General features: G+C 40.5%; 1 protein-coding gene across 2 annotated transcripts in view; it reads left to right on the top strand.

Annotated features, from left to right (window-relative positions):
- The window catches only part of GRM4 (glutamate metabotropic receptor 4), a 184999-nt gene that overhangs the window by 143743 nt on the left and 16679 nt on the right, over positions 1-24577 (top strand). Inside the window, exons 6-9 of one of the 2 annotated variants that reach the window (XM_075195730.1) lie at positions 802-942; positions 18216-18416; positions 21324-21460; positions 21803-22756. In XM_075195730.1, the coding sequence (XP_075051831.1) occupies positions 802-942; positions 18216-18416; positions 21324-21460; positions 21803-22756 (1433 nt within the window). The remainder of the gene's footprint in view (positions 1-801; positions 943-18215; positions 18417-21323; positions 21461-21802; positions 22757-24577) is intronic. The other variant, XM_075195731.1, reaches the window with a different exon arrangement.

Below are 24577 nucleotides of genomic sequence, written 5' to 3'. Positions count from 1 at the left end.
AGGTAAACATTGTGGTGATGAATTCTCTCTTTTCAATTTCAAACTAACATACAATCTAAAATCCAAACCGGCCATTACATCTAACAGGTAAAGTACCGCAGGACCAGCCACATCATGGACACTTCTAGCCATATCATGCTGCCCCCTGCCACTCATGACCACCGCCGACTGTACTTACCTATGCAGATGTGCAGTGTTGCTGACATCCATCACCACCAGGGTAGAACCGTGGAAGGTTCCAGCAGAGTGAGCAGGAATGCTCTTAGTCTTGAGAAATAAGGATGACCTTATGTCACAAAACTAAGCTCTGTGACCCATGTTCTATAATGAGAGGCAGCTTGGCATTATATCTTTGAAACCACCCCCACCACTCGGCTCCCCTGTTTCTAAATGACAGACATCACTGTCGATCAGAACACCCCTTTCTGAGCGTATATGTCGGTTCTCTGCTTTTTCTCTGCCATTTTTTATACTCGCTGTTCAAGTTGGCGTGCGCAAGTCTCACATATCCTAAACCCCTAAAAAAGTAATCTACCATCTCTGAGGTTTCTAATCCAACTGTATGCATCAGTTTCCAGTGAATAGTTGGAAAAAATTGGTGGAGTCCTGGCACATCCACTGACAGTGAGGATCACATAACAGAAACAGATGGGAAAACATGACACTTATACAAATATTATTTACAGTAAAGTCAATGGACAAAGTCAATTTACATACATGCAGGATGTACAGTTATATGTGTATGTGTATTTCATTTGCATTCTTTATTATTACTACATGCTGTTTTTCTACTTGTCTTAGGGTTTGACCGGTATTTTACCACTCGGACTCTAGATAATAACAGGAGGAATGTTTGGTTTGCGGAATTCTGGGAGGACAATTTTCATTGCAGACTGAGCCGAAATGCGTTGCGCAGAGGTGGTCATGGGAAAAAGTGTACAAGTAAGTGCACAAACAACTTTACCAATCAGTGCACCCACAATGCTTTTTTATGTGTTATAGTGCTGCTACTTGTTCACCAAGCCCACTTTAAGGTTTTGGAGCCACACCCTGTAAAATCATCTACCTGGTTCCAGAGAAACATGAAAAGCTGCAAGATGCATGTAACAACCATCATATAAAAAGTCCAACCTCCTATCACTTTAGCACTGTTCCCTTTATTATTATAAACTTTTCAGTTTTTCTCCTAAATAATGCTCAGATTAGCCTCATTATGACTAAGTGGAGATATCTGTACTTTTATTACACGTCACTGTGTGTTTGAAAATTTTCCTTACAGAGGCCGAAATGTGCCTGGAAATGCACAAAGGTGCACCTGAAAGTGCAAAATGCATTTCATTTCAAGTATAGCAATAAGACCAGGAGATATAATTAGTAAACTGCAGGTTTGAAAAAGTAGAGATGTTGCCTATAGTAATTATCTTTTATTTAGTACATTCTACAAAATAACAGCTAGAATCTGATTGGTTGCAACATCTCCACTTTTTCAAACCCTTAGCTTGATAAATTTACTGATCCCTTTCAGAGGTGGTGGGAAAATTCAAGCTCTTTTGAGGGGAGGAAAAGACTGTAAAATAAATGCACTGAACTTGGCTAGGCGCAGTCTCGATAATCATTCATTCCAATAAATGCCGCCATATTTGGCTCCATGTGCTACAGTGATAAACTATGTGCCTAGAAACTAGACTTAGGACCTCATTTAGAGTCGGACGCAAAGTCTGTTTTAGGCGCATCTAACAAAAAAAACACTATCATGTATGTGCAGAAAGCACCAAATCCGCCTGCATCTTGGACACTTGCGCCTAAAAAAGACTTTGCGTCCGACTCTAAATGAGGTCCAATGTGTAGATATGCAGATCTGCAGCACTAAATATGTTTTCTTTTCTTTTTGTTCCTTTTTCATGGCCATGCATTTGGGTCTGTGAGTCAACATGGCAGAGACTACGTGAAAGTAAAATGTTTCTTATTTAGATGAGAGAAACTCAGTGAACGTGGCCCAGTAACACTAATATGCTTAGTTCTGTCCCCAAATACAAAATAAGATTTTTTGAAAGTTTACATTGTGCATTTACGTCCGACTCCCAGTAAATGTTCAGATGTCTTTTAGCAATGCAAAATAACTTGATTTCTGATAGAGATGAGCACTAGACCCCATGTTTCGGTTTTGTTTCTAGAACCTTTATAGTCTTTTTGTTTTGGATTTCCAGGCTAGTGCTTAGTTTTGGTTTTCACCCAAAAATGTAATTTGAATGTTAATAAATAAAATGGTAATAAAAAATACCTCATGCATCATTTAATTTTGAGCTTTTAATTTTGTTCTTATGTATGTATTTTGTTATGTACTGCATTTATATAATTTGCATCACTTTGCACTTTGCAGTCTATTTATAATGACCGTACATTTAGTAACATTACGAGCTGACTGCCAGAAAATTTTACTTACAAACAAGCTTACTTTACATTACATACACTGACCTGGTGTACTTTATTTTGCTTACTTGATAACTAAATATATAAGCTCAGGTCAGTTATGTCTTTATGCTACTAGGATTTGGCATTGAATGCAAATGAAACAGACTGGTGGAGTAGCCCCAGACAGGTAATAGAATGTCCCATAAATCCAGTGTTTGCAGAGGATTTAACCATTATTTTTCCAAGGGAGGATTCTCTCAAGAGGGTACTTATTATATGGTGGTTGTTACATCTAATATCGGGAATTTGTTCCTTAAACGCGAGACTGCAAAATTTCGGGATATAGAATCGCATGCTGGTCAATTTCTTTTTAAAGAGGACTGAATAATTTTAACATCTAGTCACAGTGAGCTTGTTTGAATATAATTATTTATATTCAAGTCTCTCACCGTTCCTTGCATGCAACATTTTAAATGATAATGATTTTCTATTTTGTTTACTATTTGTATGCAATGTGTTGAACTAGATATGCTATTTGCTCAACAAGCCCCAGGGGCAGGGTGGGCAGGGAGGCATCTGCCCTGCCCCCACCCAGGCCAGTCCCATAGTGGGCTACCTGGGTCACTGGGCCACCTGCATTTTTTTTCCTTTAAAAGTTGTGCCTTGCCCCCTGGGCTAAAATTTACCAGCCCTTCCCTGCCAAGCCCACTTCAAAGTTTTAGAACCACACCCTGTAAATTCGATTAGTTAATATGATAATATACTGTTTGGTTTCATAAGATCAATTGCAGCTCTATTTTTCCATTTGTGTTGCTTAATCAAAGTGTATTTCTGATCTTTTGAACGCTGTCCTTATTCTAGTGTTTGCTAGCTGTTTATTTTAGGGGCTATGTTTGCAGTCTTCTTTAAACATTAGCCTTTGGCACTTTTTATTTTTATTTCTATTACCCTCATTATAATTTGTAGTAATAGAAGCAATGCACCCATTATTTATTTTTTCACAGCGCTAGTAATGTTTGTCATATAGTGTATATAAACAGGCAGAACCATAAGCTTTTGCCATGCTTTCAGAGTAAAGGAGTGTGGGCAAATTTTAGAATCGACCTGGATGTCTCAGAGTAACTCAAATTCAAACGCTCACATAATTTTTATATATCTTCTGAGGTAGAGGTGATGGTGAACTAGCCTTGTCGTTTCATTGGGACAAGTGCATTCTGGCTTTTACAGGCCAATGTGAAAAGCATTGGGGACAAGGCCTTTGAGGAACGCAAGTGCCGGAGAGAGAGGTAGCTGGCAGTGGGGTCCCCCCTCCCTTCCCATTTGTCTGAGGAGCAATCAGGGGTTCAGTGACTCCCCCTGAAGTTGTGCAGTGCACCAGCATGAGTATTTGCCCCACCCCCCTTCATTACTACCCAGCTCCATGTTGGCGATGAGTAATTCGGACCCGCACAAGTGACTATCATGGGTGCACCTTGCCCGGGTTGAGATAGAGCCCTCACCCAGCTGTGTCAAGTGAGAGACTTGGACAGGGAGGAAGGCGCAGCTCCTATGTGCTCTGTATGGATTCCTGGCACATAAACTGCCTTTTATTCCAGTGAAGATGTGTGCTGATCAGGGGCAACACCTGGATCTATAGACTTGACTGGCATCATTCTGAGGGCAGAGGTACCCTGTTCGTTGCCTGAAAGCCCAATTCTAATGTGCATTCGCCGCAGTGAGTAACATTAACCAGCATCACTTCATCTTTGCGCCTCCAGTGCTTTGATATTATATATACAGTCTGTGGATTGGAGCGCATTCTGTAATCAAGCCTGTAAATCTACTTATACGATACAGGAATATGTAGATTGGGACATATGCTCTAACCTAGCCAGGGGAACATTTGTACACGCAGCATGAGAGTCTGTGGACTGGGACTTATTCTTTCTCCAAGCCTGCAAAATTGTATATATAGCATGGGAGTCTGTATTTTGGGACTTATTTGTGTATACCATCAGAGGGAGCCTGCAACACAGCAGCTGGGACATGGTAGACATAGCACTTGATGTATGGTAACACCTCTGTGCCTGTACACAATCGGCAAGTCAGGCCATGCTGCCTCGACAGCAGCTAAACTGGAAAAGTTTGCCTGCCAGACCACTCCCGCTATCACACATCTCACCTGCTATTCTGTTTGGGATCATCATTATCGTGGTTTCCCTTGACTACCGCTACCATTTGGTTTGACCGGCGATCCTTTCTGAGGACATTTGGCCGGTATTTGCTGTGCATTTGCAAGCCTGGCACTTTCAAACTTCTCCTGGATTCACATTGGCTGACTGTTATTTCAGTTCACTATTTAAGGCACCTCCTCCTGCCTTCCGTTGTCAGATCTTCAGGTCTCACCTTCTGTGAGGAAGCTATTCTCTCTGAATCCTGTCACCTTCTACTGGTATCCCTGGTATTCGTGTTACCGTTCTCCGATCAAGACCCGTGGTGAACCTGCAGCACATTGCGCATTATCATCGATCCTGCTTCCAGGCTATACCGCCTCTTAGGACCTCAGCGCTTCAGCTATCTGCAGCTGCCACCTGTCCGTTGTATTCGTGTTACCTGTTCCACGATCAAGACCTGTGGTGAACCTGCAGCACATTGCGCATCGTCATCGATCCTGCTTCCAGGCTATACCGCCTCTCAGGGCCTCAGTGCTTCAATTACCTGCAGCTTCCACCTCTCTGTTGTATTTGTGTTCTTGTTCCAGGTTCAAGACCTGTGGCTAACCTGCAGAACATTACACATCTTCATCGATCCTGCCTCTAGGCCATACTGTCCAGCAGGATCTCAGCGCACCAGTGTTCTGTTGTCATTTCATCTCGTTTCTCAGATCTATCTATGCACTTATCTTCTCATCTGTGTCCAGGTTGTCGTACCCTGCTCTGTACCTCCTAGAGGACTGCGACCTGCAATCTGAGAGAAGCCAAGCCCATATTCCTTTGCAGGGATCCCTGGTCAATACCTCTCTGTTAGACTCCGCACCTCTTGGAGGTTAGTCATCACCTGAGCAGGATTCATGGTCTATTCTAACATCTGACACCGTGACACCCACCCAGGACTCTTGGGCATTCCCCTCACCCCCCTTATTCCACAGCCCTCCCCTCCTCCATTGGGTGCAGATACTGCAACACAGGGAGATCCTCTTTTGCTTCAACAAATCCTGCTGGCTATTACAACCTCAGAGAAAAGGGTTATGGACAAGATACGAGAGATGCAGGCCGACCTCTCACTAATGCGTCATGGCCTTCAGAAGATGAGAGCAAGAGTGGATGAGGCGGAATGTAGAATATCCAATCTGGAACAATCCATGGCCCCCCTTCGATGGGAGATCTCTGGTTTGGCTGCTCACATCGGCCAATGTCGAGCCAAGATGACAGGTTTGGAGGGAAGGCTTCGATGCAACAATCTTCGATTTGTCGGCCTGCTGGAGAGGGTGGAGGACTGGTTCATAAGAGAATTTGTAAGGGAACTATTTTCCCTGCATTTTGCTGCCCCAGCCCGCACCTTCATTGCCAAGTTACCCAACTTTAAAGACAGAGATGTGGTTCTACAAATGACCAGACAGCAGGGCCAACTAAGATTTATGAATCAAACAATCATGGTTCACTTCGACAAAGAAAAAAATTGAGAGACCTCCAGCTTCCTTACACTATTCCCATCTAGACTGCGAGTCACGGCGGATGGTCACTCCTACTTCATTGCTACATCGCAGGATGCAGAGAACTGGCTGGAAAGATGTCTGCCTGATAGGTGTAGAGATCTTTGACAGACCTCAGGTCATGTCGGCAATTGGAGATTTCTTTTCCTTTGCCTCCTTGTTGGCAGGGCCAGATTAAGGGCCACATGAGCCTGGGGCTGAAAATTATAAAGGGCCTTTTGTGATAAGTGCCGTCCCACCGAAGGTGTGGCCAGTGATGTCTGGGTGTGGCCAGATGGGTGTGTGGGAGTGGCCAGTACCATGGAGGACATAGCTTGCACTTTCCTCCAGTCACCTACATCTCCATCCTATCCTCCCTTATATAAAGAGTGCAACACTAACTGGTTCAAACAGTATGTATGTAAAGTGAAGAGTGGAAATACATCCCAGCTATTGCTCATGCCGGGACAAGCTCTTGGCTAATGAAGATAGTCCCCTAAAATCAGGACTATCCAGATGGAATCGGGACAGTTGACAGGTAAAGGTATGTTATGTTATTGACCATTAAAGACAAAAATACAATGGTTGATTATTTTTATTTATAAAGTGCTTTTTTTCATCAATTTTTATTGAATTTTTTGCAAAATATTCTGTGTACAGAAAAAAAGGAGGGGAATCAACAGGGGGGGATACAGGAGGGGGGTTGCTCAATGAGTATTACAACAAATAGAAAATAGAAAAGACACAACAAAACAAAAAAAACATTGCAGTGCACATCATAGAGATATAGTATGTCCAAAAGAGGCCGTGGGGGAAGCACTAATCCTCCTGGGGGTAATCAGGTAAAGCCAAGAGCAAGTGGGTGAGAGAGGAGGAAGATGACCCTTAATTTGCATCCGCTCCCTCTGTAACATATACATGCTACTTGAACCACTTCATGATGGGGGCTGAAGCAGACGTGGAGTATGGCATGTATATCGTCTCCATTTCAAAGCTGTAATGTATTGTAGAAATATGTCAAGCCAGCATAGGAAATTTTTAAAAGACTTTAACAGAAACATGCATGAAAAAATGCTAATTTTCAGCTTTTTAACATTGAACAGAGTACAGGGTGCTGAAAACTTGAATTTAAGTATAAATATATATAAAAACACTGTCTATTGTATGTATCTATATCGATCACACGCTTTCTTTCTGCAAATAACCTACTGGATCCTCTTCAGTCAGGCTTTCGCTCTCAACACTAGACAGAGACTGCCATGACCGAGGTTGTCAATGATTTGATCACAGCTAAAACTAAAGGCCATTACTCTCTTCTAATTCTCCTGGATATCTCTGCTTGACACTGTTGACCACTCTCTCCTCATACAGACGCTATAATCCCTAGGTCTTAGAGACACTGTCCTATCCTAGTTCTCATCCTACATAGCTAATTGCTCTTTCAGTGTTAATATCTTTGGATCCACCACCGCTCCGCTTCCTTTATCAGTTGGACTACCAAAAGGCTCAGTCCTAGGTCCTCTGCTATTCTCTATCCACAACAATAATATTTCCACCTACCAACATAAGCGTATCGCCTGACATTTCTATTTCTGTTGATAACGCAACATCTCATCTGCCTAGGTGTAATCCTTGACTCGCAACTATCCTTTGTTCCCCACATCAACTCTATATTTACATCATGCAGCATACAGCTCAAAAAACATTTTCAAAAAATGTACACACAGGACACTGGAAAAACTTTGATTCATGTAATCATCGTCTCCCGCATCGACTATCGCAATCCCCTCCTTACTGGTCTTCCCAAAATTAGACTCAAACCCCTACAATCTATTTTGGACACAGGCGGAAAAAGTTGTTGAGATAATTATAGGTTGCTGTATCACGTGTCTTCATGTAACTAAGTAGTGCTGCCTTTTTCTTCAAAATTCAGACTAATATGTTGCTGCTGTTTTGTATTCCCTGCTGCGCGGGGCTGACTAGATGTTCGGAGCCCCAGTCCTGACTTTCTAAGGAGGAGGTCCTGCCATATGTCCTTTCCCGATGATGGAACACTATGGCCAACTTGACCGTGAGTAAGTCTGCCCAGGGGGGACTCCGTCTGCTCACTTGGAACGTTAGAGGATTAAATGATAAAATTAAGTGTTCATTGTTGCTGAGTCAGCTCAAGAAGTCCAGTCCTAATGTGGAGTGTCTCCGGGAAACCCAACTAACTGCTACCTGCTCCAGAGATGTCACAGTATTAATTAGAAAACAACTCAACTTCGAGCTAGATCAGGTCCAAATTGACCCAGGGGACAGTTATGTTTTTCTTAAGGGCTCATTTAATTACACCCTGTTAACCATTCTACCGGTGTACATTCCCCCTTCATACAGTAGCGACATCATGTGTAAAGGAGTCGCAATCGTAGCCACAGCTCCAGACACTCCAGTGCTCTGCTTTGGGGACTTCAATAATGTGATAGATGTAGCCTTTTACAGGTGGAGTCGACCACAGTCACTACCCAGTAGGCCCACTACCTTTGATAAATTTATTAACGATTTAGGGCTGGTGGATGTTTGGAGATTTAAGAACCCGGAGGCAAGACACTTTTCTTGCCACTCACAAATACACCATTCCCTGTCAAGAATAGATATGGCCTTAGCTTCACATGTTCTGGCCCTCTTGGTGTCTAAAATTGAGTACCTTCCTAGGGACATCTCTGAACACTCCGCTATTCATGCTGTCTTTGACTTTAAGGTGGAGAGGGGTCTGCAGTTCTGGAAACGGAACCCTTGCTGGCTGTATAGACTTAGCGGGGGTACTGGTTTGGCATGCCTCTGGGAGGGATACTTTAAGGATATAGAGGAAGGGGTCAGCCCGGCTGTGCTTTAGGACTCGTCTAAGACCTTTATGAGGGGTACTATTGTAGAGGAGATAGCGAGTATAAAAAACTCAATAAACAAATGGAGGGAGAGCTGGATGAGAGATGTTGGGACTTTGAGGTCCTATATATTGGGTCACGCACTGCTGCAGACAGATTGAACTGACTTAAAGGACAGTCTGACTGGACTGAGATCTTATACAACAAGCAGGGTGAAAGGCTTCTCTTCTCCAGACACAACCTATATTTCCAAGCAGATATGGGAGGGAACTATTTGGCGTGTTTAGCGAGCGACGAAAAGTCCACAAGGACGATTCTAACTATCATAGATAAGCATAATGTTAAACACTATACGGAAGCCAAAATTGCGGAAGCGTTTTATGACTATTACAGTGACCTATATTCCACATAGGCTCACTATGCGCTGGCCCAGTTTACTGCATACCTTAGGGGTGTGAGACTCCCGAGAATGTCCCAGGTAGCGGTTGACTTCTGTCCATAAGGCTCAATGGGTACATACACGAGAGGTTGTCCACCCAGACCAGACAGGGTTTATGCCTGGCAAATCTACGCTTACCAATGTTAGATGTCAATTTACACAGATTCAGAGGACCCCGTCAGCTGGGTAGAGGGCAGTGGTTGTTTCCTTGGATGCAGGCCAAGGAGTTTGACTCGGTTGAGTGGGGCTATATCTGGCATGTGCTGGAGCGGTTAGATATAGGACTCAGGTTTATTCGTCTTGTCCAACTGCTTTACTCGTCACCCATGGCAAGAATGAGTGTCAATAGGTACACGACAGCCCCGTTTGGTCCTCATCGAGGAACCCGGCAGAGCTGCCTTCTATCACCTGCCTTGTTTACCTTTGCAATTGAACCACTGGCCTGTCTGATCCGCTCCCATGAAAACATTATGAGCATAGCGGTGGGCAGTGTGTCTTCCTTGAGGAGCCTGATAGCTCTCTGTCCCACCTTATAGAGACCCAATAACTAAATATTTAAAGATCAAAAGCCACACCTGGCGCAAAATCCCTATTACAGTCACTGGCAGGATTAAACTAATAAAGATGGTTGTCCAAACCGAAATTCTTATATGTCCTCCAACACTCCCTGGTTTATCTACCATTACGGGTTTTTCAAAATATTAATAAACATCTCATCTCCTTGGTCTGGAGTGGCAAGGGAGCTAGGGTGCGCTTTAACACATTGTATAGAACAAAAAATTCAGAAGGACTAGCCTTGCCGAACCTATGAATTTATTATCTTGCTTCACAGCTCACACATCTGGTCTCCTGGCTGGGCGATATGCAGAACACCACTCTCAAGCACTTTCTGGGTGAGCAGACGAATCCCTCCCTAGGTGCTTTGCAGGCTTTGTTGTCTAGACACAGACCTAGTGAGGTGGCCCCTATTATATGACAGGCATCAATGATATGAGGAATAACAAATGTTCTCTTGGGAGGTAAGGGGCTGGACCCAGGCACTCCCTTGTGGTCCAATACCGGTTTCAAAGAGCTGGTGGGGCTTGAGGGCTCTCTTCTGTGGAGAAGGATCGGAATTCATACAATCGGTCAAGTATATTTAAATAGTCAACTACTCAATTGAGCAATTGAGTGACCTTCTCGCTACCTAATATCCAGTTCTTCCACTGTTTGCAGCTGAGGCATGCCCTGAGTGCCCAGTTTTCTTAGGGGTCGGCCTCAGATGATTAATTTTCCGTATTACAATCTGTGGGGGCTAGTCAGACTATATCTGTGTACTATGCCCTATTGTTGTCTCAGGTTTCTCCTGAATTACTGGGTCCACTCGAACACATTGGGAGGCTGATTTTGGGTGCACTTTCCAATGAGGAGTGAAGTATGGTGGTGGGAGGTACTTGACACGCCACCTCTTGTCTCAGGTTCAGTTACATAGAGTATATTTTACATCTGTCAGGTTGCATAGGATGGGACGACGGGCCTTTTGGCACTTATTATGGGCATGTCCAGTTGTCCAGTCCTTTTGGGGTAGAATATGTATCAGAAATAGAGGAACAAAAAATGAAAACTTGAAATATCTCACCTGTTACACACTGACATATCCCCTGCCCATCAGCTATTGTTACACATATCATCCGTACCCATCAGCTTTTGTCACACATGTCACATCCATTCCACTAGCTTTTCTCACATGGATCACTGCCCACTAGCTTATCTCTCATATGCACCCATGCCATAGGAACCCTAGCCAGCTTTTTTCACACATGTCTCCCTGCCCACCAGCTTTTGTCTCACATAACCCCCTCCTGAACAGCTTTTTTCTTAAATTGCCACCCTGTCCACCAGTTTTCTCAAACATGCCTCCTTGCCAAACAGCTTTTTTCTCACATATCCTCTTTCCCACAATATTTTAATAAATAACAAAATTAATACCAGCACTCAACTCCATTTTCTGCAAATTGCGTTGTGACGTCACAATGCCGTTAGAAGCTCGGCCCGGAGAGATGCTGGGAGGCGGTGCTGAACACTAGCATTGCATCTCCTTACAGGTAAGTACTGGGGAAATGGAGGGCCTGCGATCGCACCACTCACACTGCCTAACATTTTTAGCATTTTAAATACGAATTTAAAATGTTAAAACAATGTACTGCGGGTTACCATGGCCCAATCAAAGATATGTTTATTCTATCAGTTATTATGTGTATATATTTACGTGGTCAGATAATGCCAAGAATAAATAAAATTCCCGTATTTTATGTTATGTATCATGCTACTCTGTCACTTTATTAATTTATCTTGTTCCATTCTATTTATTGAAGAGCTGCAGACATAACTGTCGGGTTGCAGTTTATTTTCTAGGTTATATAATTCATTTTTTCTAATTAAACAGTTATCATATCTGAAAAATTCACAGAATTTGAAATATATGGATTTTAGTTCATTATGGAATTCAAGGGCCGGAAATCAGCACTCAAATGTGTGTACCATGTTCAAATCATACTTGCCAACTCTCCCGGAAGGTCCAGGAGACTCCAGCATTTTGCTAGAGTCTCCCGGACTTCCGGGCGGGTGTGGAAATCTCCCGAATTCTGCCCACTTCACTAGGAAGTGCCCACTTCCTAGTGAAGTGGGCAGAATTAGGTCCCAAATGCTGCAATTCCCGGTGAATCGTGCCATAATTTTTGTCGCCCCGACCCCTCACGCCCACCTCCATCGGCAGGCTCCCGGACGAGAGCTGAAGAAAGTTGGTAAGTATGGTTCAAATTAAATCATAGGATTATGAGATCTGATGTAAATTTGATTGCAATTGACACGGAAATTGTTAGTGTAAATTGCATCTTGTAATTTACCCAGTACTCTAAGGATCTTTAGATTTTTGCAACTTAGAATACTATGCAAATTGTACAAACCCACATCTTTATCTGCCTTATGGGCCGGTGTGCATGATACACTTAAGTGTATCAGTCACAGTGGTCCTGTAAAGCAGATAAATAAATAAATTAAGTAATGTAAAAGAAAAAAAATGCTTCTCCCACCAAAATAATACTAGGTTGGTTATGTTGTTTAGGATGGGGTGCAAAACTTTTTCAAAATAGCAATTATTTGTTTACTTCTTTTTTTAATACAGCAATGTCTGTTGCACCAGCAGAAAGCACCCACAAAAGGTGCATCTGCTAGAGACCTATCTGCAGTTGCTTTAAACTAGAGATGCTCACTGACCCCCGTGTTTTGTTTTTGTTTTTGGATTTGGATCTGGATTACCTTCGTGTTTTGGTCTTGGTTTTGGTTTTGCAAAACCACCCTTGCGTGTTTTGGTTTTGGTTTTGTTTGGTTTTGTTTTGCAATTTTGTTTAAAAATCAATGTTTTTGGGCATAAAATAACCTAATTTAGTGCTCCACCTGTTTCTTGGATAAGTAAGGTAATTCTAAAGCTAATGAATTAGGAAGAAAACAGTTTAATCCCTGGTAGGCTGTCCTTAATTCTCCACACAAACCTGGTTGTCTTCCTCTTCATCTTTGCCTATTGGCAATGCAGCCATTGTCTTTGTATGTATATTACACCCTCCACTTGTAGTTGAATAGAAAAAAAGCAGCCTGCATAGACTGTGGAATTAGAAGGTAAAAATAAATGGACCACGGCAGTTTGGTGGCTATCTATGCTCCCCCCGCCCTCCACTTGTAGATGAATAGAAAAAAAGCATCCTGCATAGACTGTGGAATTAGAAAGTAAAAATAAATGGACCACGGTAGTTTGGTATCTGTCTGCATCAGACCCCTTCTCCACTAGGAGTAAAATAGTAAACTATTCAGCCGTTGTAAAGTCTAGAATATAAATAGAAATTGAGAAAGGCAATTTGGTATCTGTCTGCATCATAATCATCAACATCATCATTAGTGCCCTCGTCGCCTACACAAATCTCCCCCTCATCCTCTTCTTATTCAAAAGTGGCATCCTCAATTGGTGTATCACCGACTACACTCGGGCTGTTAAGGCACACATCAGCAGAACTGCTGAAAAGAACCTTCTTTATGGGTACACTGTCACTAACAGAATGCTCACGATTAGACATACCACTGGTGGATGGACTCTCCCCAGGGATTGGTGTCATTTCTGATTCAGAGCATACATTATCCTCTAATGCCTTACTGTTTTCTTGCAGCTCGGCTTTCACGCGTAACAGTACTTGTGCACCACTTTTAGACTCCAAATTACTTGGATTTGCTTTGTCACGAGTGTCCGTACAAGAAAAAGGCTCAGTAACATTTTTTGATCTGCCACTAATAGAGAAAGGCGAAGGCCTCATTCTTTCTTTGCCACTGCGTGTGTAGAATGGCATGTTTGCAATTTTATTTTTATCGGCAGTTAATTTTTCCTCAGTTACACTTCTTTTGCGCTTCAACACGGTAAAAAAAATTTTGGGGTGAGTTTTTTTGACTGATTTCAAAAGACTGTGTAGTTTGACATCGCCTTTCCCCGATGACGTACTGAGAACACTACCATCAGGACTGGTGACAGAACCTGGTTGCTGATTCTGCTCATATGTGGACTGCTTAGAATCCATTATGATCCCAACGCACTTGTAGTGCTACAAATTGGTATAGATACTGCTGACAAATATGACTTTTGACAGCCACAAAAATTAATGCAAAAGAATGGGGGACACCTCAATAGCACTTGGAGTGCTAAATATTATTTTTTTAGACTGCTGAAAAATAGTACTTTTGACAGCCAGAAATATTAATGCAAAATAATGGGGGACTCCGCAAAAGCACTTGAGAGTGCTAAAAATTATTTTTCAGATTGCTGACAAACAGGACTTTTGACAGCCAGAAATATTAATGCAAAAGAATGGGGGACACCCCAAAGCACTTGTAGTGCCAAATATTAACAAAAAGACTCCTCTATCCTCCTCTCTTCTCTATCAATTGTAATCAGAATTGTAATCAGAATTGTAATCAGAATTGTATTCTCTGTCCCTGCTCTAATCAGCCTGTGACTACACCCTGCTCTCTCCCTCTGTCAAATGGCGATGGATTGCTGTGGAGGCAGGTATTTATAATTTTCAAGTATCGCGAGAACCGAGCCCGAGATCCGACGACGTCACAATGACGTTCGGCCTCAATTTGGAATCCGAGCGGGCGGGAGAGAGCCGAACCTATTCGGCTCGGTACTCGGATAGGCAAAGTTCGGGTGGGTTGGGTTCTCGGGGAACCGAGCCCGCCCATGTCTACTTTAAACTCAGCATATTATGTAAAGCCTTTACATTGCTAGGTTTACCCACTAGCTTCCCCGTTCCACTTCTCTAAGCGCAGAGAGGTGCAAGGAGGAGGTCTGTCTCAGTCTGAATGCAAACTGAGACGGATCCTTGGCTAAAAGTGTTTTTCTGCTTATCATTTGGACTTGCGTCCAGCTCTACACAAGGCGCTGAATTGTTAAGTATATTATTATTCCAATCATAATTTAGCAATATTTTCTATTATACAAAATTCTTACCAGAACATATCCATAAAATGTGTCGCCACATGATGTTTATATATGTACTAAAATAAATGTCAATATCTATAAGTGATGTTCATATCATGATTTTTTTTTATACAAATACCGTCTCTTTTTTATTTATAAAAATTGACAATCAGGCACTTTATTGTAAGAAAGAGAAAACAGGGCTTAACAGATAATATAATTATATTTAGTGAAGAAAATGACATCAGATAGCTACAAATATTGCAAGTATTCTTATTTGATATCTGTGGCTGATCCAACACCTTTGAAGTTTACCACACAGACACAGAAATCATTCTGTGTATTATTGTTATATTGTTGCTCTCATCTCTCAGAATGTGCTGTTTTGAAATGTTAAAGAAAAATATGAAACGCACAAAGCACAGCTTCATATTTTAGAGAAACGACTCTGTTTAAGATCCCACTACTTTTGTAATTGCTGTAAAATCAGGTCTCTAAACCCTTTGGTATATAATAAATAGCATTTTCTTTATATGCTAGTTACATGTGCTCCTCTGATGCATACAATATATATAAATGTATCATCATCATCATCGGTTATTTATATAGTGCCACTAATTCCGATGCATATATATATATATATATATATATATATATATATATATATATATATGTATGTATTGCACAATAGAACACAAAATTGAATTTAATAAAACACTCACCGAACCCCCAGTCATCACTTTAATATAAAATAAAATCTCTCTTTGCTATAATCTAATTTGAAATTATTGTGTTTGTATAATCCAATGGGAAATTCTTTTGTCTTTGCAATCCACTGGGAGAATCCCCCCCAATGAAAGCTGATGCAATTGCTTGCTATGATTACCCACTGCTGAATGACTGTGACCTGAATTGATCAGGACTTTCCTTAGTTACTATACAATAACAAGCAACCAGCATGTGAAAATGTTTATGATTGATTGCACGGTTAATGGGGCACTTGGATGCTTGTAGCAAACAGTTCCATTGGCCTTTATATATTTTTTCTCCCACTCAAATACAAAGATAGAAAAAAATACAATTTTATTTCAGAACAAAGTGGTGAATGAGGGTTTGAGGAGTGTTATATTCAAATTTTATTTTAAAATATGTGTCTGTGCGTTTTATTTAGTTATTTATAGACTCTTGGTATTTGGCCAGGTATTGTAGAGACCACTGAGGTTGCAAAACTGTCACTCCAGGGGTCCCAATGATTTTCATTACTTCAGCACCAACAGTCCAGAGAGCATCAATGTTACTCACTGCATGGCTGCTAGTCTTTTGAAGGGGGCAGCATGCTGTGTTTTTTGCAGCCCAATTGCCAAAGACAACAGGCCTGCGCTAATCAACCTGGGGCCAGTGTACACTATGAAAGTGGGACATTAGTGGTTTACCTGTTGCAATGGGAACCAACCCAGGCTGTCTAGTGCTCAGGAATGGTAGAGGATTTTTGTGGCATTGACAGACATATTACTCATATATTTATTCAGATTTAGGGTGTAAAGTCAGATTACTGGTGAAAAACACGTGTTTTCATTGATGATAATTCTTTTTTTTTTATAATATATTCTGTGCCAATCAGTTTGAAATGATTAGTTTGAGATTTTGGCCTGCCCCCAGAAAATAAGTATTTTCAGTCTCATTCATGAACTGGTAAGCTGTCTTTCGCAAATGTGAAGACTGAACTGATGAAGCAATAAGTATCTCTGCCGCTTGACACCAGTATTACTGACAGATTTATAAATTTTGTAATACATATTTTTTTATTGTTGCGATATGCAGTGATAAAAAAAATTATACTTTTGGATGTGAATTTTTTTTTTTTATTAAACAGGCTACTTTGGTAGTCCATCCAAACAGCTTGGCCTGGGGAAAAAGCTACAAGCCAAGCAGGTTGGGTGGAATTGGAGAAATATTGTTTTTTTTAACAATAGTCTGTTAAGGGTTTTTACATAGCACATACATTAATTATAGTATAAAGTGGGCTTTAAGCACATTGTTTTTTTTAAATAATTTGCCATCTTAAGTGTATTAAGCAGACACAATCGATAACAATTCATTGCACAAGTATAGCTCAAAATGGATTGAATTGGACTTTGCACATCTGCTTTATACTTTTTTATGGTGAAATAACATAGGCACTTTTGTTGCAAAAAGGTGAAAAATTGAATGGCATCAAGATAAAAATGTGTTGTGTTTTCTCCAAAGAATTTAATTGTGCAAAATCAGAGAATGAATAGGCTACATAGTATTTAGGGTGCTGCAAATTTGTTTTTCTTCAATTTAATTCAAATAGAGAATAATGATTTCAAACATCACAGTATCATTGTTTCTTCAAATATTACTTTAATATTCTTAAGGTTTAGAAACACATTACCTTATGGGCACAGAAATCTGCAGGCATTATTTTGTTGTGCTGGAAAACAGTAATGCTGGTTTTATACCACATGGTACCCAATGCAACTTTCAAGACTGCGGCCTCCTATTGTTGAAATAGTATTTAAATACAACAATGCTCATATATAACAATGAATAATGAGTAAAAATATGAAATAACAGGCAGCGTCATGCCCACCGCTCACAATTACATGTGGCCATATACAGTCCTGGAGCCAGTATTTAAGCCTTATGCACATCACAGTCCAATGCTTGTATTTTATAATACTGTACCCACCATATGATCTTCATGTTCACCGCCGTCACATCCCTACCATATACTGTATGGACCACTTACTGTACAGACAGATTATAACTGCCACCACACCACATAAAGCTATATGCCTCATGTCTACCTCATACTAGAATCTTCTCCTTTTGGTGATGGTAGGATACCCCCAAAGTTGCACATTTTCCCAGCAAAGAGGTGGAAATTGGATGCTTTTATAACATTTTCTGATGTCCTTTTATTTTACAAATACCACTAGCCTGTTCATTTCTATGGAAAGGATCAGGAGTAGTTAGCATCCACTTGTAACCTTGGAAATGGTAATAGCATAGGTGTGTCCCGAGCTATCATTAACAGCTAAAGCTCCCAAAGTTGCCTTTGGAAACAAGCCACTAGCAGTCATAGGAATCAAAGACAATGCATGTGAGGTCCCATGAGGTTCAGGTCTGGAGCATTTGCTCTTTCTGCCATTCCTAACCACTGGCCCTGGAAATGGTTAGCTATATGTATACATACAAGGTAAGTCGGGTTCAGCAAAAGTTTTAATATAGCAGATTTATTGGCACAGCACATAATTTCTCTTTTTTAGAGTGACAATTGTCACTGTCTCTTTTCCTTTAACACAGATCAGGAGCGGATTGGCGTAGGGTCTTCATATGAACAGGAGGGCAAGGTACAGTTTGTTATAGATGCTGTCTATTCCATGGCCCATGCTCTTCACAATATGCACAAAGCTGTGTGTCCCGGCAGTGTTGGACTCTGCAGTCGTATGGACCCAGTTGATGGAGCTGAACTCCTGAAATACATTCGTAATGTTAACTTTACAGGTAAGACAAGCAATACTAGGTTCCTAGAAAACATAAATCTAAAAAGTATTATTCATTTAGTGTTAGTCCTGGTGGTAATACTGGCAAATAGCTGATTGTTATATTGTGTCTCAATTTGTTTTCATGTTCAAACTTTCACAATGTTGGTGTAGTTGTGCAAAATAGTGGCAGTGGGTCGAGTTGTCTTTATCTGTATTTTATTAGACATATCCCTACTTTTCTAAACATAATGGGATTGGTAATCTTTTATTGTCCATATAGTCAGAATAAAAACAGACAAATTACGATTGGTAAGTAGTATAAGGGAAGTGGTCATAAGCCCTTTCTAATAAAAATTCATTCCAACTATGGCACATTTACAATCTTCATTCTTCTTATAGAAAAATAAAGGATAAATAGAATCAATTAGTGGCTTGTGAATATATTTTCAAGCATTTATGATTAGATGTTTATATTTTAAATGACATGCTATAAGAAATATTTAAGTTGTGCTTTATACTTTAGGAAAGTTTAAGAAATATGTTTAAGAAACGGCTAGACAAAATTTTAGCGGAAAAGGGTATGCAGGGTTACGACCTCTTATTAAGATGAAGAACAGTAGTGGATCCAGGGAGAAATAGGACTGCAATATTGGGTCAGGAGGGATTTTACCCGATTGAAACAGAGTGGCGGCTGCTTTAACTGGATCAATTTCAAATATAAGAGAGGGATCACAAGAGATCCAAAATTAATTGAACTTGATGGACTGGTTTCTTTTTTAAACCTCATCAACTATGTTATTATGTTACTATGTTACTTTAAAGTCTGATTTTCTTACTACAGGTACATTAAATATATTGAGTAAAGGAAAGAGATACATTCACTGGCATATCAGTGACAGACCAAGACATTACAGTCCCAGTGCAGAGACTACAAATGTAACCTATTCCCCAGAGGGAACCAGGGTCCTTGTGCTCAGTGCTCAAGGTTACTAGATCTCTTATTTAAACTTAGTATATAATAAGTGTATTAAGAAAGAAAAATTGGTAAGGCAAGCAATGATTTACATCTTTTGCCACCTACAATGAGCCTCATATATTTTCTAGCTACAATTGTGCCTATATACACAAATGAGTCTATTATTTCTGTTGCCTAATGTTTAGTACGAAATGTCAGCAACAATAATATGCCCAATAAAATGTCTAGCAGTAGTGCTATGTCCAGTTGTTCAGCAGTGGTAAGATGCTACTAATATGCCTGTCAGTAGTAATGCCCACTAATATATCTGTCAGCAGTAATGATCACTAATATACATATCAATACTAATGCCTACTTACAACACCATCTGTAGTAATGCTTAAATATACAGCCATCAGTAGATTTGCAAATTTGTTAAGTTAGTTCATCTTAGATATTTGCTTTGTAGTATCCAGCGCATAGACTTAAGGTTAAATGTTGTTATTTCCCAGAGCAAACAAAATAAACAAATTTTCCTGAAAAATGAAAATTACTTAATGTAGAGTTCCCCTTTAAAAACAATCTGTCAGCAGGTTTTCCATTACCTTTTAAGTACTTTATTATATAGTGTTTTGTACGTTGAATGTCTGGGAGAGAGTCTGTATTATAGTGTGCTTGCCCAGCTCTCTCCCAGGCAAGCTTCCTCTAGACCTCACAGCAGAAGAGGACGCCAGCCCATAATATATCGACTCCTAAAAGATAATACCTGTAAAAATCAGCTGTGTTGATACAAATTTAGTACAACTGCTTTTGTCTTTCACAGGCAGTGGTCATTTCTCCCCAGCTCTTTAGATACTCTCACTTGAGGTGCCAATATTAGTGTTGCCACCGTGCCGGTATTACAGCAGTCTGGCAGGTGAACATTAAATTTGATGTCAATGTTATTAACAGAACAAAACATAACAGAGATAGCAAGATCAGTATTTTTTATTGGCAGAACCTTTTTGGTGTCTGTAACACATACTTGCCAACTCTCCCGGAATGTCCGGGAGACTCCCGCATGTTGGGGGAGTCTCCCGGACTCCCGGAGGAGTATGGCAAAATCCCGCATTTACAGAAATAGGGCCACAATACCGCGATTCTCCGGGAATCGCGGCATTTGGCCCCGCCCCTGACTGTAAAATGACGCGTTTGCGTCATTGCGTCACGGGGGGCGGGTCCAAAATGACGCGATTTTGGAGCCCCGCCCCCCGCACGCCCACCTCCTCCACTGAATCTCCCGGAAAGCAATGGGAGAAAGTCGGCAAGTATGCTGTAACAGGTGTCAGCAGTGGTGGATATTTATGTTAAGCCACACACGTTTAAACATATCCAAGGTGTTGGAACAGCATAGAATGGTTATACAGCAGTCTTATGCAGGTTGTTAAAGTTCTGGTATAATGCATGTCCCTGCAGTATATTAATAGACAGGCTCTGTTTATATAATAGAGCCTCAGGTCACTTTTATATGTGTCAAGCATACACAGACATGCAGCTGCTATCAGTGCGCCTGCTCCACACATAGAATTGTGTGCAACCAAATTTCCGGTCCGCACAAGCGCAGTAGCAACATGCGGACGGTCGGTCACTGCTCCACTTCCTGTCCCACTAGACCATCGTGGAAACAGAGGAGATAGAGCTCCACACTAACATTTTCACAAAATACTTAAATGCTGGTGGATAAAGTGAGGTCCGAGCCGGGTCAAAGTAGTGAGCAGGAATTTTGAATGTATTTGCTGAGCTAAAAGTAAATGGTGGGTATCCACAACCTTAAGGAGGATATTGACAAAAAACATCAAAAAAAATTTCATACAGAGAAAACTGATTTTTTTTACATTACATTGTTAGATCATTAAAGTTTTATATTATAGAATTTTTAATTCATGCTCTCCTTACATACCACTGGTAACTCAGGCAGATATCACTTTGCAGGTATTGCTGGCACACCAGTGACATTTAATGAGAATGGTGATGCTCCAGGTCGGTATGAGATCTATCAGTACCAGATCCACAATGGAACCCCTGAATACAGAGTGATTGGACAGTGGGCAGATCATCTCCAATTTAAAGTAAGTGAAGAAACAAGGAATCAAATCACTGGTTCTCTTTCAGATGAGTATTTTGCAAGGGGAGAAAATAAAGAGTGCTCAGTCCGAAAATATCTTCAATGTAATATTGTGTGTTAATTTGAGTCACTACCCAAAAATCCACAAATTGTGAAATTAAATAACGGCAAAATCCTACTAATGACAAACAATAGTAAACAATAATAGAGAGAAAATTGTCAAGGCTAATAATCTTCTTTCTTCTACTAATAACTTCTGTTATTTTTTTTAAGATGTGTACATATCTAAATCTTATTTTATCCTTTGTTCCTTGTGTTCCTTTACCCTTGTCATCTTCTCTTCAAGATTGATCGTATGCACTGGCCACGTACCCCCTTTTCCTCTTCCCAGTTTCCTCAGATCCCACCCTCTGTCTGCAGCCAGCCTTGCCTTCCAGGTGAGCGGAAGAAAGTGGTGAAAGGTATGCCCTGTTGTTGGCATTGTGAAAAATGTGAAGGTTACCAGTATCAGCTCGATGCCTACACCTGCAAGAGATGTCCAATCCACATGAGACCAAATGAAAACCACACATTCTGCACCCCCATTCCTGTGATAAAACTTGAGTGGAGTTCTCCATGGGCTGTAGTTCCCTTACTCCTTGCTGTGCTGGGAATTATGGCAACCCTGATAGTGGTGGGCACCTTTATGCGGTACAATGACACTCCCATTGTTAAGGCCTCTGGTCGCGAACTAAGTTATGTCCTTCTCACTGGTATTTTCTTGTGTTATGTCAACACTTTCATTATGGTGGCCCAGCCAGGTTATGGAACCTGTTCTCTGAGAAGGGTATTTTTGGGTCTGGGAATGAGTATTAGCTATGCTGCACTGCTGACTAAAACCAATCGCATCTACCGCATTTTTGAGCAGGGTAAGAGATCAGTCAGTGCTCCACGGTATATTAGTCCATCATCTCAGTTGGTGATCACTGCCAGTCTTTCCTCTGTCCAACTATTGGGCGTGCTTGTATGGTTCTTTGTGGACCCATCCCGGCCCATGGTGGACTATGAGAACCAGCGTACTCCAGACCCCCAGCTTGCACGAGGAGTGCTCAAGTGTGACATCTCAGATCTTTCCCTCATCTGTCTTCTGGGCTACAGCATGCTTCTTATGGTTACCTGCACTGTTTATGCTATTAAAACCCGTGGCGTTCCTGAGACATTTAATGAGGCAAAACCTATTGGTTTTACAATGTACACAACTTGCATTGTCTGGCTGGCCTTCATCCCAATTTTCTTTGGCACTGCTCAGTCTGCTGAAAAGGTAAAGAAGAGAAGGTTACACCTTACAATTATATGCATGTATCTTAAAATTGTGGTGCATGTGAATAACAAGCATGTAATCTGTGTGGTTATGTTGTGGGTCATGTGGATTTCTTTTTGCAATTCATTGTAATTCATTTAAATAGCACAGTACATCAAATGCTATTTCTTATGCTAATCACTTTGATGTTGTAGAGATATATGCTTTAGCTCAAAAAGTCTCTTATAGTTTTTCACCTGTGTCTCAGCAAGGCTAAGCATGTACTGTTCCCAAGAGTGTTGTAAAGAGTACAACCAGTGTGTAAGATAAATGTATACCATTGTGTACATCTATTTTCTGCCATACATATTAAGAGTCATTTTTCTGAACATCCGTTATTGTTGACATAGATCTACTTAAGATTTGCTTACATATATTTTTAAATCTACATTTTTCAGTTGTGGTTTTATTTGATGATATGAAGATTTGTGTGCGCAAAGTCATTTTATTCATTTTTTATCAAAGCTATGGGGATTATTAGTCACATAAAAAGGGCAGTGTTTCATATGTGACATGCAATATATACCTGTGCAATGCTTTGTCTGCATTGATTTAGGTATAAATATTCATGTAGACCTACTTTGCACTGTGTGTCTCTGACGTAAATGAAACTATACCAGTCAATGTAATAATAGTAAGATACCTGTGCGGATCATCAAATTGAAACTGTTGAGGTACAGCATTGATTTAAAGGAACATTCTTGATTAAAACATACTGTATGCTTAAATACTCAGCACCCTAGCTCCAGATGCTGCAGAGTGTACCACTTTCTGTGCACCTCACCAAGTCACCAAAAATTATATAGCGCATCATTTTCTCTAATAAAAGATAGTGAACAAAAAGTGTCTTGTTCTGTTGGCTCACTGACTGTAAATTTTGCTATGAATCGATTACACATGAATTTCAAAAGTGAGAAAGTCAGTGTATAGCCATATTTGAATACCTCCACTTTTAGGTAGTCCTGCTTTCACAACAAGAAAAAAACCCTTTACAATGACCCCCAGGTAATCTTTATGTTCTTAAATCTTTACTTTATACACACATTTTTAACTTCTCTCAGCCAAAGACTTTGCTTGTATGGTTTATTGTGGAGTATTTTTTTCAGCTGTTCGATCTCCTGTTTTATATATATACTTGGATCAGTGGGATCAATTAAATGCAATAGGAGCTTCTATTCTTTGGCAATCTGATAAATCTGATAAAGGAACAATATAACTTTAATTCCACCTTTTTTGGGACAGATGACTGTGAAAAATTATTTTCTTTCACTGTATTTACTTTCTAGTTGTAGCAAAATATGGGTGCTCATGCAATTTGGGTAAATACTTTATTATTCAACCTGTAAGAAATTGCATCTGGTGATTGTGTCTTTACTGTATGTGAGCATGCATGTAGTTTCATACTGTATTTTTTTGTGCCATAAGATTCTCTGGTGCATAAAATGTCTTAAGGATAGATTTTTCAAACTGTCTATAACAACCAATCAGATTTTAGATATCATTTACATGTTATAGTTTATAAATTAATAGTTAAAATCCGATTGGTTGCTGTGGGCATTGCCTCCACGTTTCCTTTTTAGAAGGTTTGAGAAATCTACTCCTAAGGGTGCAAAAAATTAAAATGATAGTTCCACCAACCTGGTTGCTGGTATCCAACTTGGTGCTGCTGGGTGCATCAAAAGAACAGAGTAATTTCATAGAAGAGGCAGAGAGCGGAGGCATTCAGTGATGATGGCAGCATCTTGGTGTCTCATAAAGATATTGCTCACTCTTTACTCCAGT

This window comes from Mixophyes fleayi, chromosome 2, assembly GCF_038048845.1.
Source record: "Mixophyes fleayi isolate aMixFle1 chromosome 2, aMixFle1.hap1, whole genome shotgun sequence".
Classification (NCBI taxonomy): Eukaryota; Metazoa; Chordata; class Amphibia; order Anura; family Limnodynastidae; genus Mixophyes; species Mixophyes fleayi.
This window is presented reverse-complemented; position numbering and strand designations above follow the sequence as displayed.